We start from the raw sequence: 14,033 nt of genomic DNA, 5'->3' as shown, positions 1-14,033 counted from the left end.
GATTCAATGTGGCGAGTTTTCGAACGTTGAAAAGAGTCTCCAGTTACAGCTTGTCACCTCGCAAATCTTTGGTCTGATCTGGGCTTTAGAGTCACTGGACTGTCGCATCCATGAAATGTGGGGGAAATTAACCTTTAAATATCCTTTGGCAATAATGAATGCCCAAAAAAACTAGTCGTCTTTGTGAATTATATGAAAAGTTTTTTTTGGCTGGACCGCAACAGCGGGGCCAGCCCTATAAACGCAAATGTCTGTGACTGAGTGAGTGATGAAGTTATACCATTGGTCGGCCTAGTTATGAAGTTACACCGTTGGTCGGCTGGATGAAGTGTGTTAGGTCCAGCCATACACTAGGTTTTGACCTGGTCTTGTTACAAGTTGTGAAATGTATTAATTAAAATTAAACTTTGAAACCGTTTAAATAAAATGTTGCAAATATATTGATGGGCTTCTTTGAAGAAGAGAAGTCAAAAGATTCACAGTATTTCCCTTGGTATTGATGAAAACTACTGGAACCCAGTATTTCTTGAGATTTATTTTAAGGAAATATGATTTAAGGAAATCATGTTTCCTTAAAATAGGTCCCATAATGAAGGTGTACCTTTAATTTTTTTTATGAACACATGCATAATACAGTTTGCCAAATGGTATGGCTTTATTTAACACTGACATTTCCTATCAGAATTTTGGGAATTGTTATATTGCATTTTAAAAATCACCATTTAATGATGATTATAGTCTGCTTATAACATTTTCTTCCACAATAGCATGTCTTTCCAACTGTTACACCAATTTGTGTAACAAATAAAATGCAAACTTCTGTCATCAATTAAAATTTTCTTATGCAAATGTTCTTTTAGGAATAATATCAATACTCTTGTTTGTCATGCAGTGTATATAAAGTTGTGTCTTCAAGTAATATCTAATGATCACATTGTATGTGATGACATTGTATTGTGGGAAAGTTATGGGAAAAAAATATGACCGTTTTATATTGGCACCCAGTTCAGCCAAAAGCTTTTAACTGTAGGGATGCGTATTAAAAAAAACAAATTAAATAAAATAAACAAAAAAATAAAAAGAAGCTGCATAGAACAGCTACAAAGAACAAAAATATTTTTTTCTACAGTCTGCGTGGTCTGATCTGTAGAAATATTGCGCATCGAGGCTTCGACGACCCAGATACTCCTGAGCAATGCTTGGCAGTGATTCTTGTCCGTGAATCACAGAGGTTTGGTAAAATTTAAGTGCTGGAAACCAAGGTAAGGAGATATCTGGTGATGCTTTATTAAAGAACCTACAAACATACCTGAACATGTACATTCAATGTTATGTATGATGTATATGAAGCTGCACACATGCAAAACTGTACAAAAAGGCTGTCTTGCCAAAATGATCTCATTTATTTTGATTTGTCTGAAGATAATGGTAAGTTTATCAGAAATTACACTGAATAAGTTGCCTAGATACATTTCTTGAGGTTTACCTTGAATAAGACTGGAGGCCAGCTAGAAGGACCATGTACTTGTGGTCGTGTTTTACCTTTTGAACAGATTTGCCTCTGTTCTGTAGACAGTGTTTATTGGCAGCTGCCAGCTCTACTCTACCAGCAAATGGTGGATTTAAACACTTCAGGGACATCGCTGTCCAGTTTACAGATGACCTTGTAGATCGCTTTCTTCCAAGATGGGTCCAGGTCTTTGGCCAGTGAAATGGCATTGAAAAATTCTCTGAGTGTAATTTCAGCAACCTCCAGAAATCTGCTAGGGACCTGCAGGTGAATGATTAAAGACACACATTGTATATGAATGTCAGTTACGCCAGTATATGGTACCATTGCAGTTTCTGTGCTTGGTAAGTAATGTGTAACACACTTCAAATGTACCCCATGAGGTGTTTTACTTTGCAGTCAGTTGTACAGTAAAATATCTTACTGTACCTTTTCAATGGTACCTTTTTTTCAACAGTGAAATGTTCAGTGTTAAGAGTGGCATTGAGAAGTAGGGATAAAATGTACTCTGTTGATTTTGCACTTAACAGACTACTCTGTTGATAGCTGTGTTGACATCCCTCTAACAGTGTGACCCATATTGTTTTTTTTTTGTTTTAAAAAAAAAAAATTTTATATCTTTTTTTAGATGTTTAAACTTCTTGGTGGTTCTGTTTTTGTTGCAATGCCTATGCAGCAATTTTGGACTAAATATTGCTACAAGCATCAAATACATAGAATGTCATGCTAAGGCTACTGATAATTAGCAAGCTACGGTATGTGGTAACCGTGATGATCTGTGTCACTGGTGGCTGTCTGTTTTGACTTCTTGACTAGATAGTAGGCAGTTAACAAAACAAATGTTAATGGCAAGTTTGGTTAAAAAATGCTGACCAAATTGGCTAGGCTGCTTGTTGGTTTTGAATTGGACATACCATGACGGTATACTATTCAAAACCAAATCGTAGGTAGATATTTAATGGTAATTTATGATGTGACTATCAATTTGCAGTTAAAAGCTTTTTTTTTGTTTGTTTTTTTACGGAATAACTGCAAATTATTATTATTTTTTAATTAGGGCTGAATGTATTTGGGTTTGGCTTGTCAGCTTGCTAGCTTCCCAGGCAACTATCGGCTTCAACCTGTACGGCTGTCTTTGCCAACTAGCTAGCTAACTGCACAAGTCAAAACTAATAGCCAGCTTAACAGGCTCACTAATTATTGAAAGACTTAAAGGTACTATATGTAACTTTTTTTATTGTAGACAAAGAATAAATGAAACATCCAGAGTAAAAATACAGCTTTTTCTCACAAATAAAATGTCGAGCCGGTTTGTTACAGTGAAGAAATGGCTGATTTCATTGGTAAGCTCACGGCTTCACCAGAGCCAACTAAGCCCAACCAGCTGGAAACAAAAATGATTCTCCTAGCTGCATAAACAATGCTAAGATGAATACTAACGTTAGCTGACAAGCTGTCATTCTATCATAGCTAACGTTAATCAAAGTGCATACCGAACAATACTGCACACAGCTAGCCCACATAAGACAATCGCGTCACTAGTTATTTGTGTAGCTAATGTATTGCTATGTATTGTAACATATTGCCAAGTTGCTATATAAATATATTATTAATTGTCCAATGTAAGACTCATCTGACATTTTTGATACTACAATAGCCAGCTTCCCGTCACACGATGTTCAGTGCTGTACCACCACCAACACAGGTTGTGAGAGAATCTGGCAACCACTCGAGGGGGCGGAGTTTCGATTGAGAGCAACTAGCTGAGGTGGTGTCTTGCTTTGGGTTGGGATTTAAGTTCCCTTGTGGACAATGGGGTTTCAAATAACCTATTGCTCCTTTAACAGAAAAATGTAACTTTTCTATATTTGTGACATGATGTCCAACTCTCAAACTATGGAAAGCAGCTCCCTCCACAAAGTATCACAGTAGTTTCCTTGGTAACAAATATATGCTGTACTTCAAATATGAACCTTCTCATTATTAAAATAGGTTACAAGTTTTTCATTCACATTTAAAAAAAAAAAAAAAATGATCCTGAATTTTAATTCTTTATTTATTTTTATTTTTATTTTTGGGGGGGGGGGGGTTGTGGTCAAAAGCAAAATCAGTTTTACAAGAAGAAAAAAAATAATTGCGCAAGTTAAAACAAAAGGATATGAAAATTCAGTGTTCCTTACACTTTTGCAAGAGTTCACTTGTTAGCCACCTAAGATGTAATGGAGTATCTCATTACTTTGCAAGTGTCTCCACATGGTGAAATGAAAGGGGCAGTTTACCCAAAAATAAAATAAAGCTTTATTTCCGCTTACCTGGAGTGATATCTGTCCATTTATTTAGTTTTGCTGAGATTTGACAAGTTTTCTAGATATCTGCTGCTGCCCTCATACAAGGAATCTCAATGGTACCAATGTTTCTGGCACTGATGGCACCAAAAATTTACATTTGAAAATCTCAACAAGGTCTCTTTCCAAATATAATGCAGTCTCTCCCAGAAATTCACAGACCTTGTGCATGGTTTTATCGAAAACAACTTTATACCAAAATATGCCAAATGTATATGCGTGCAAACTCAACCAAAGTACACCAGTATTCTGGGGTTCAGTATTCACCTCGTTGATACATAAATGGATATATACAGTTGGCATACTTTGGGAGCAAGTAGTTCTCGATTAAACCTTGCACAAGGTCTGTGTATCTTCATAAGTATCTGCGTCATATTTTGAAAAAGACTTTGCTGTTGACCTTTTTTTGAATGTAAATTCTTGGCGCTTTGAACACCACAAACTTCAGCACCGTTGCGGTCCATTGTATGGGTGTAAGGGTGAGCTAGTGGATATCTAGAAAACTAGAAATGTCCGCGAAACTGTTTGGGTGGACAGATGGCACTTGGTAAGTGGAAATTGCGTTATTTCATTTTTGGGTGAACTGCCCCTTTAAGCTAACCATGTATTAACAAGATCATGGGGCGACATAGCTCAGGAGGTAAGAGCGGTTGTCTGGCAGTCGGAGGGTTGCTGGTTCGATCCCCGCCCTGGGCGTGTCAAAGTGTCCCTGAGCAAGACACCTAACCCCTAACTGCTCTGGTGAATGAGAGGCATCAATTGTAAAGCGCTTTGGATAAAAGCGCTATATAAATGCAGTCCATTTTTTACCATTTAACATTCATGTTGACGGGCTGTTTGGTGGCCTGTTCTGTGAATGGATGGGCCCTATGCCATCCAGTCAGTCCTCTTTCAAGCATCTGAAAGTCTCACATTAAATATCGGACTTGTTCTGCAGTACACCTAACTTAAAAACTGCAGTGTCATAACTTGCAGCACTTGGCATTGCATGCTTCAGAGTAGGGCACATGATTGTCTGCAATCAGTAGTTGAGGCTGGTGCAATGAGATGTGCGTGCGTGTGTGTGTGTGTGTGTGTGTGTGTAATGGAAATGGGTCTAAACATAGACTGTAACTGTACTCCCATCATCCGCATTTATTATCCGCATGTCAACTTCACTGTATTCAGGGGCAATGTTTCCCTCAGGGTAAACATTGAGGGGTCAGCCAACCCTTTGCCCCCATTCATTAAGTGCCTGTGTGTGTAGCCAAAACTTTTAAAGAAGTACGGCTGTTTGCCAGTTGGGCACAGATCAGTTGGCCCATGGCAGGCTAATGCATTAGCGCAGCATTCTTTCCTTCGCAATTTCGTATAAACTTCTGCAGTGGTTCAGAAGATGATGTCATTTCATTAAATTAAAAATGGGAGAATAGTTACTGTAAATGTTCGGATGATGCCATTGCCCTGAAGTTGAAAACTGAGCAAAAGTGATTATCTTTCACGCTCCTTCTTCTGTGTGGTTGCACATTGTTTCACTGTTGCCTGAAGAGTTTGTGTAAGCTTTATCAGTTCTACAGTATGCCCATGTTTTTTTTTTAGCGCACATTCTTCCTTCGCAATTTCGTATAAACTTCTGCAGTGGTTCAGAAGATGATGTCATTTCATTAAATTAAAAATGGGAGAATAGTTACTGTAAAATGTTACGGAATGATGCCATTGCCCTGAAGAAGTTGAAAACTGAGCAAATAGTGATTATCTTTCACGCTCCTCTCTTCTGTGTGGTTTGCACATTGTTTCACTGTTGCCTGAAGAGTTTGTGTAAAAGCTTTATCAAGTTCTACAAGTATGCCCATGCTTTTTTTTTTTTTTTTTTTTTTTAATAAAAACTTTCCAAAAATTCTAATATGGCAGGAATATCATGAAATGTTTTAGCAAACTGTCCACAGTCCTGTTTTTCCTATCAGAATTGAGAGTTAGTGTTTTTTCAGAAACTTAGAACAATATTGTTGGCTTGCATCTTTGGTCCTCTGCCTTCTAAATGTGTTTAGTGAGCTGTTTATATGGAATATGAACTGTGAACTCTGGTTCAGTCTGTCATCTCCCAAGCCACAGGAAATTTTTATCACAGGATAAAATATAAAATCACAGGATTGCAATTTCCTTAGCCAGATGAAATTAGCATATTAATTTATTTTATCTTTATCCAAAAAAATAAAGCCGAACAATTAGTTTAAGCTGGCTTGTTGCCTGTGTATTTATGTTTTAAATACTTCTGTCAATATGAAACAAAATGTGCTCATAGCTGTAAATCTCCCCATTAGTAAAAAAAATCTGTTTTCCGCACCCCAGCAATTTCTCACATGCAACATGTTGCTAAGGGAACAAGTGTTTAACTCACACATAACATTGGACTGACTAAATTACTTTTTGGCTACTTCAGGGTTGTTTCACCTATCCCAGCTGTGAATACACCACAGGGCTCTATCTCTCTCTGAATCGACCTATCATTTTCAAGTTCGACGGTCACCTTTGTCTGGCACAGAAATGAATACTCTGAAGGTGAGTAATGATTCATAATTACATTTTAAGCAGTATAATTGGACATCAGTATTTTATCAGTGTTTGTTAAAGTGTCTTGCGGTAGCCTAGCATCATTGATTATTCCAAGCAGAATGCTTAACAGATGCTGTCCTGCGTGCATGCATACTTGATTAAATGTTTCCCCCTCAGCTGTACATTCAGTCGGGCTTGCATTACATATTGATTCCGATATTGTTGTAAATGTTAACTGGTGGAGCATGAGATCCAAGAAGAGCATTCACCTACCTGGAAGTCATTGCCTTTGTTGAAATGCATGTTGAGGGCTCGGAACAGTTCAGAATCCCTGGTCACAGACAGATCTGAAGCGCTGCTGACTCCATCCGCGATGAACTGGCGGCAAAATTTTTCTATGTGGATGTAGTAAAACTCGCGGAAGTTGCTGAACCACTTGATGAGCTGGGAAGTAATGCAGCGATTGAACTGGTGAGGTAAGGAAGACATTGAGGTCAGTAGACTTGTCGATCATAAATTAAAGTCCACATTGTTTACCAATTCATGAATGATGCATTTGTACTGTTCTTTTACTCTAAAAAGAAATAAAATATTTTTTAAAAATGTGTATTGACAGTTTTTTTTTTTTAATTTCAGAACACATGCTTCAACAAATAAAACGCATATATATATATACACATTTATTTTGAGCAATATTCCGGTAAATTATTTTATTGTCCTTCCTTACAACTAGTGTCTACAAACAGATTAATGATTAATGGTATGCCTTGCTCATTACTTTACAGGCATTTAGGAGACACACCTAACCAAAGTGACTTACACAACTTTTTACATAGCATCTACATTGCATCTATCCATTCATACAGCAGGATATATACTGAAGCAATGCAGGTTAAGTACCTTGCTCAAGGGTACAATGGCAGTGTCCTACCTGTGTTGAACCTGTGACCATACACTACCACCTAGTGTATGCACAACATGAATCAATGCCTTCTAATTGGGTTATTTATGGAATAATTATTTGAAATTGTGTTGTCATTCAACCGCTGTTAGTTACGTCTATTGCCGAGCTGATGGAAACAGCTTGCAATAGTATAAAAAAAAAAGTACATTTGCAGTTTATTCCATAAATGTGTAACTCCAGGGTCCTCATTGCTTACAGCAGTTTTTGACGCCTTTCACATAAAGGCTTGGTGCTCCTCTAAATTTCCATAAAGCTTAAGTGATTCTCAGTGTCTGGGGCAGTCAGAACTCTCAGCACGCAGATATTAAATTATACTTTGATAATGACTTAAAGGCAATGTGAAAAAGTGCTTCTGTACTCTGTGACAGTTCTGCTTTTGTGGTTGACACTGAAGTGACTTTTCCTGGCCTTTGGAGAAGATCACTAATCCATTCACCATCACTTACCTGGATATCTGGAAAGAAAGTTTTCAGCACATTGGAGTTGGGATATCGGCAGTAGAAGAATATCAGCTTTGCCTTCTTAAGATGGTTGGGAGTTAAACCTTCCTGAATGTGTCATTGTTAAGAATCCTGCTTTACATTGTATACAATAGCACAAGCACTTTGATTTTATGTTTTGTAAGGGCATTTACTATATTTGTAGATTTCTAGATATTTCTATCTAGTGGGATACTTGAAATGGGTAACGGTAATTATCTCTACCCAAGGACCAATAAGCCAAAAAACAAGACAAAATACACTCAAAAACATCTGAAGCTGTCAGCACTTCAAGTTTGCGATTCCTGAGATTTGCTAAAATACAAGAGCATCTTGAGTGTCCAAGGTACATAATTAGGGAAACATCATAAAATTTAAGCGTAATACTGAAATCGCAGACCAAAACAGCCAAACCTCTTGCCTAGCAGCCCTGCATCAGGATATTTTCCTTTTTTCCATAACATCACTATCTGAGGAGTGAGGAGAGGAAGTTTAATTGCTTTGCTTTTTTTTTCCCTTTAGGCATTCATTCACTTCTGAACTTCTCATAAAGCATACAAAACGTAGTTGCACAAAATGTTTCCAAGTGTCATCTGCATTTCTATATACAACCTCAGTTTCATGTTTCTTTTAATGGACCTATTGGACCGATGTTACTCATTTAAAAAGGGCTGTCACTTTAAAGAGTGCACTTGCATTCAATGATACCAAGTTATCAGCTTTGTTGTAAGTTTACATAATTACATTTCCACCTCTATTACAATTTTTCAGTAGTATTGTCGTTTTAAAGCAAAAAAAAAAAAATCATATATATATATATATATATATATATATATATATATATATATATATATATATATATATATAAGACTGAGCTGGTATTCAAAGACATACCTATACTATTTTACCTATTTAACCAGGTATATTAACTGGCACTATGTTGCCAGACATCACAGACAGACATCGAGACCCAGTTTTTGAGGGAATTTAATCAAAACCATGGAATTAACACTTCTCTTGAAAAGTATCATGGGATCTTTAATGACAAGAGTAAACCAAGCCTCACATCTGCTTAGCTACAGCAGCTTGGCATGAGAAGAGTACAGGGTAGTATGGCTCCTGGCTAATACCAAATTGTGCATTACTAAAACACTTTGAAAAATAAAAACCCTTTATTGCGGGAGAACTGTTATGAAAGGATATGTTGACAGCCATAAAGAAGTTCCTTTCCATTACAGCCTGAAGGTCACTGGACATAAATGTGTGAGAGTGGCAAAGAGTGCCCACTCCTTCCGGACCCACAGCTACAGGATGTGCCTGGTGATCCATATAAGTGGAGTTCACTTTCGGCTTCACCTTAAAGTGGTCCCGGGTTATTGAATCCTGGGAGACAGCTTGAGACTTGCAAGGGAGGCTTGCCAGGTTATCACATGGAGCATACATGAAGGGTTCCAGAATCTGTTCTTCTTGCAGATAGTTTTGCTGGTTTAACTGTGCCGGTGCCTGGAGAGAGTGGTAAGGCCTTTTTGCCTTCTGGTTCACTGAGGGGCGGGGAATCAAAGGTGAATTGCTAATGACAAATGATTCAGCCTCTGTTTGGTCTTCTGTCAATGGAACCTTAGACTTCTTTTGAAATTCCACAGGAAATCTTTCTTCCTTGCCCAGGGATAGTTTTGGAGGTCTGGGGATCAATACATTTTTCCTGGGTTTTATATAACTGGCGAATAGAACAGGCCTCACATTTGCTTGATGAGACTGGTAAAATAAAGTAGGAGAGAGGTTTTCAAACACCAGGTCAATGCTCTTACTCACGGCTTGGGATAGCTCCTGCTTCAAAGTCTCCAGCAAGTTCTTATGTCCTTTGTTGAGCATTAAGTGGCTGTCGTCCTCCTGGGGACTCTGCCCTCCATCAATTTTATCCTTGCTAAAGCCCCCCTCATGCTCTTTGTCCTGGTGCATGCAAGGCTTGCCGTTGGACCCCTCTGGAGGTTGTGTGTCCCTCTTGCTGTTGTCCCACTCCGGTGAGCCTGTCTTGCCCTTCTCCCGATCCCTTGCCTGGGAGCTGCTCGCCTGACAACCCTGAAGGAAGCCCTGCTGCTGCTGAAGCTCCTCAAGGAACCTCTGTGTGGCCCACAGCTGCTCCCTCAGCTTTCTGAACTCTTCTCTCTTGCCACAACAGGTTCCTCCCAACCTGTGGCTATGCTTTTTAGGGAGGCTCCCTTTTCTCTTCCAGGCCTGGAAAATTTTCCCACCATCCCTTGTACCTCCATCACTCCTCCCTCCTTCCCTGGGAAGCCTTGCTTTGGGTAAACTCGACATGCCCTGGATGATGTTTTCTACCCTTGCACGCTTGGCATGGTGGAATTGTTTCAGCAATCTGTCAACATCAGGACTTGCCATAGCGGGTGGGTGGTTCATCAGTGACGGTGGTTCTGTCATACTTGCTTTGGTAGGGTCACCGGTGTGGTCTTCCTTACTGGGGTCAGCCATGGTGACACTAGACACAATAGCAGATGGTGGATAAGACAAGCCATCCATCACAGCCTTTCTGATCTTGATGGTTTTTTTCAGTAGATGGGAGATAGTCGACCCATTACAGTTGAATGTCAGGAACTTTCCACACAAGTTTCGCTGCAAGCCCATTTGCTGGAGTTTAGCCTTGTCTTCTTCCTGGTTGGACTCATTGGAGGTGTGCATGCTGTGAGAGAAAGCTGAAGTTCATAATGCTTTATGTTAATGCAATCTGTCAATGATTTTCTGGACACTACTATAGAATTATAAATTTGATTGGAATGACAGCTAGTGTTTTGAATGTCTGGAAATTATACTCAAACTTAATCTATTGGAATACCTAGACACAAATAAAACAGAATGTCTGATTTTTTTGTTGTTGTTGAATCGTGGCATTATGTTATCATGCCAAGCATTGGTGTGACATACGTTTTAAACTCAAATCCTTGCACAACATGAAATATTAATTTAACCATTAACTAATTATTTTTTTAAATTATTAATTCTAGCATAGTTTTAATATTTGATTATAAATTGACCTTCAAACAAATAGTAGATCTGTTTTTTCAGAGATTAATTGCACATGTTGTAAAAGGACTTTACTACACAAGTATGACTAAATTCATAAGACAAAGATTCATAATCTTTAAATGCATATGCTTAAATGTGCACACAAAAGGCATTCATTATGAACTGATTAACAGCCTCCCAAGTACAAAATGAATAGCAAAATACTCATACAAGATAAATTATAATACTTAATGGTGATGCAGTCAAAAGGTGAGCAAAAAAATGAAAATATTAAGGATCACATGAACAGTAAATAAAACTGCATTAAGAAAGTACACCTTTGGACAAGAAATAATTATTTTGCTCTCTGTACAAACTCTGTTGGCCATTTACACTGTAATATCTGTCAGCAGAGCTATATGAAATTCAAAAGGTGATCACTATTTTAACAGAAATGTGGTATGCATTTTCGGTTAGGCTAAATAAAACCTTGACTAATTTCATTGTCGAGATTGACCGCTGCTGAGGTTATCCTTTTCGTGTTCTCATTCAGTGATACATAAAATCCCATTTTATTTAACCATATCATTATTTATCACCTGTCTTCTATAAGCTACATCGATCCAAGCAGACAGGTAGAATGCAAAATCTGGTCATAATATTATATATAGGCTACTGTCTACCGTTGATAAATATCACAACTTACAACTGACATAGAGGTCGGATAATTGTCAACAAAACTTTCACACTTACTACAACACGTGGACCATAATCGATGTGAACATGAAGAGATGATTTAACATATCAAGTAGCCTACTCTGCGTTTTAATCAACCTTTTACCCGCGTCTTTCACAATAAAAATGTTTCCTGAAAACGTTTTAACGAGTATCGTCTTCTACTCCACACATTCACAAAATGTAGATTGTAGGCGATGTAGATTTTATATTAAATTGTTGAGGTTTAAGCATTTATGAAACAAAAAATAATAATAAACTCGAAGTGTAAATGTAGGCACTTCCACGATTTGTATGCGGGTCGCCAGTAAACAACAACAAAAAACCTAGTACTTTGATTTAGTCAAGATTGTTTTTCGGCTATACAAAAATACAAAAATCATACGAAAATGCACATTTACGAACATTATTTAGAAATGTATGGACAAATAAAACCGAAAGTTCAGGTTGCACCTTACCTGAGTCTTGCTGGGAAGGAAATGATGCTGGAAGAGCAAGGGTGTGTGATATAGCGCGATTGAGTGAAAACTGTCGAAACGGTACATGTACGGTAGGAGGGGTCACCTGAATGCTTGGCGCCGTACGTCTTTGATCTCAACAAAAAAAAGCACTGAATGCAGACAATTGCACAAGAATATAATGTAGTTTTTTTATTTTTATTTTTTTACTGTGTTTGAGTAACTGATAATAATAATAATGCACAACAAAATTATGGACCACAAGATAATTAATTCTAGAGAGAGAAATGTATACATATAGGCTACAGTACACAGCCTAAGTTAAACTGTAGATAGGCTATAACTGTTAGTTTGGGTTTGGGTGACTTAGAGCAATAGCTTAGGTGGGTGAATTTCATGATTGGTGATGACAAAGAAAATAATGTCATAAATATTGTTTTCCACCATTATTACCCCCTGAAGAAAAGTAATTTTTCCGCTCCGCACACTAACATGGTTAGAAAATACAATATGTTGCTCTTCTGTTTTTCCTTACATAATCTTACATGTACAAATAATTTGAAAACTGGACATTCTTCCGCACACTAACATTGTTAGAAAATACTATATGTTGCCATACGTCTGAATATTCAAGCAGAATGTCCAGTTTTCAAATTATTTGTACATGTAAGATTATGTAAAGAAAAACAGAAGGGCAACTCTTCCTCAAGTGATTAAGGATGTCAAAGCAGGATGTGATCAGACTGCGTCAGCAAGAACAGACTGTCGACAACTACACAGAGATGGATATTATAGTAGGGTTGTAGGGCATAAACCCCTCATTACAAAGACAAATGCAAATTTGAGATTTCAGTGGTGCAAAAACCATAGGCACTGGTCTATGGAGATGTGGAAAAAAGTGATGTGGTCAGATGAGTCATCCTTCTCCATAGTCTCGACAAGTGGGCGAGTGCATGTGTGGTGTACACCAAGAGAACGGTACAGGCCTGAATGCTTGACCCCTAACATTGAGGGGGACCGGTGGCTCTCTTATGCTGTGGGGGGCATTTTCCTGGCATGGTTTGGATCCACTTGTCCCCTTAGAGGGAAGGGTCACTGCAAATCAATAGAAAGTTGATCTGAGTGATCACCTTTATCCTATGATGAAACATTTCTTTCCTCATAGGAGTGATTTCTTCCTTAATGACAATGGCTCCGGTCCATCCACAGGGCCAAAGGGGTCACTGAATGGTTTTACGAGTATGACAATGAGGTGAATCATATGCAATGGCCTTCACAGTAGCCAGATCTCAACCCATTTGAACACCAATGGGAGATTTTGAACCAACGTGTTAGACAGCGCTCTCCACATCCATTATCAAAACACCAAATGAGGGAATATCTTTTGGAAAAATGGTGTTCCATCCCGCCAGTAGAGTTCCAGTGATGTAGAATCCATGTCAAGGATGAATTGAAGCTGTTCTGGCAGCTTGTGTACTAAGACACTTTATGTTTGTTTTCCCACTGTAACCCGTCTGTAATTGTCCAGTGGGCAGAATTGTTGATTACAGTACTGAAGCATTTGTGATGAAGAAGAAAAAACAGAAGAAGAAGAGGAAGAGTAGGAGGAGTAAAAAAAAGACATTAAATCCCTTAAGTTTGGTTCTTTATTGTGTGGACGCGTGAAGTTGTTTGTGAATTATGTCTGTTTGTATGAGGTCAGAAGATATAGAAGTTAATGCTCTGAAGGGCTAAGTGTTCGTGGTCATTGTGGTTATTATTATTGGTATGTGGCAGTTTTTTTTTTTTTCGTGGAATAATTCATATTCATATTTTTTAAATAATTCCTGAACCAAGAAGGACGAGCTACATGAACTTCTGTCTCGTAATGAAAAAATTTGATTAAATATTCTACACCAAGAAATGTGTGTACTCGTGACTGCACATCTTATAAAAACCCATAATCTTCGTTTCGCAGCACTTTGGTTTGTTCCTCTGCTCCCCCTTCAT

At 38.1% G+C, this 14,033-nt stretch overlaps 1 protein-coding gene across 1 annotated transcript; it reads right to left on the bottom strand.

Annotated features, from left to right (window-relative positions):
- Positions 1-1,263: 1,263 nt before the first annotated feature.
- LOC135258033 (prospero homeobox protein 1-like) lies at positions 1,264-10,539 on the bottom strand. The gene is made up of 4 exons (XM_064341228.1): positions 8,896-10,539; positions 7,798-7,899; positions 6,661-6,855; positions 1,264-1,771 (listed from the first exon to the last, which is right to left on the bottom strand). Exons 1-4 carry the CDS (start codon positions 10,525-10,527, stop codon positions 1,604-1,606), a joined length of 2,097 nt encoding a protein of 698 aa, XP_064197298.1. The 5' UTR covers positions 10,528-10,539; the 3' UTR covers positions 1,264-1,603.
- Between the last annotated feature and the right edge of the window lie 3,494 nt (positions 10,540-14,033).

Source organism: Anguilla rostrata, chromosome 6 (genome assembly GCF_018555375.3).
Source record: "Anguilla rostrata isolate EN2019 chromosome 6, ASM1855537v3, whole genome shotgun sequence".
Taxonomy (NCBI): Eukaryota; Metazoa; Chordata; class Actinopteri; order Anguilliformes; family Anguillidae; genus Anguilla; species Anguilla rostrata.
This window is presented reverse-complemented; position numbering and strand designations above follow the sequence as displayed.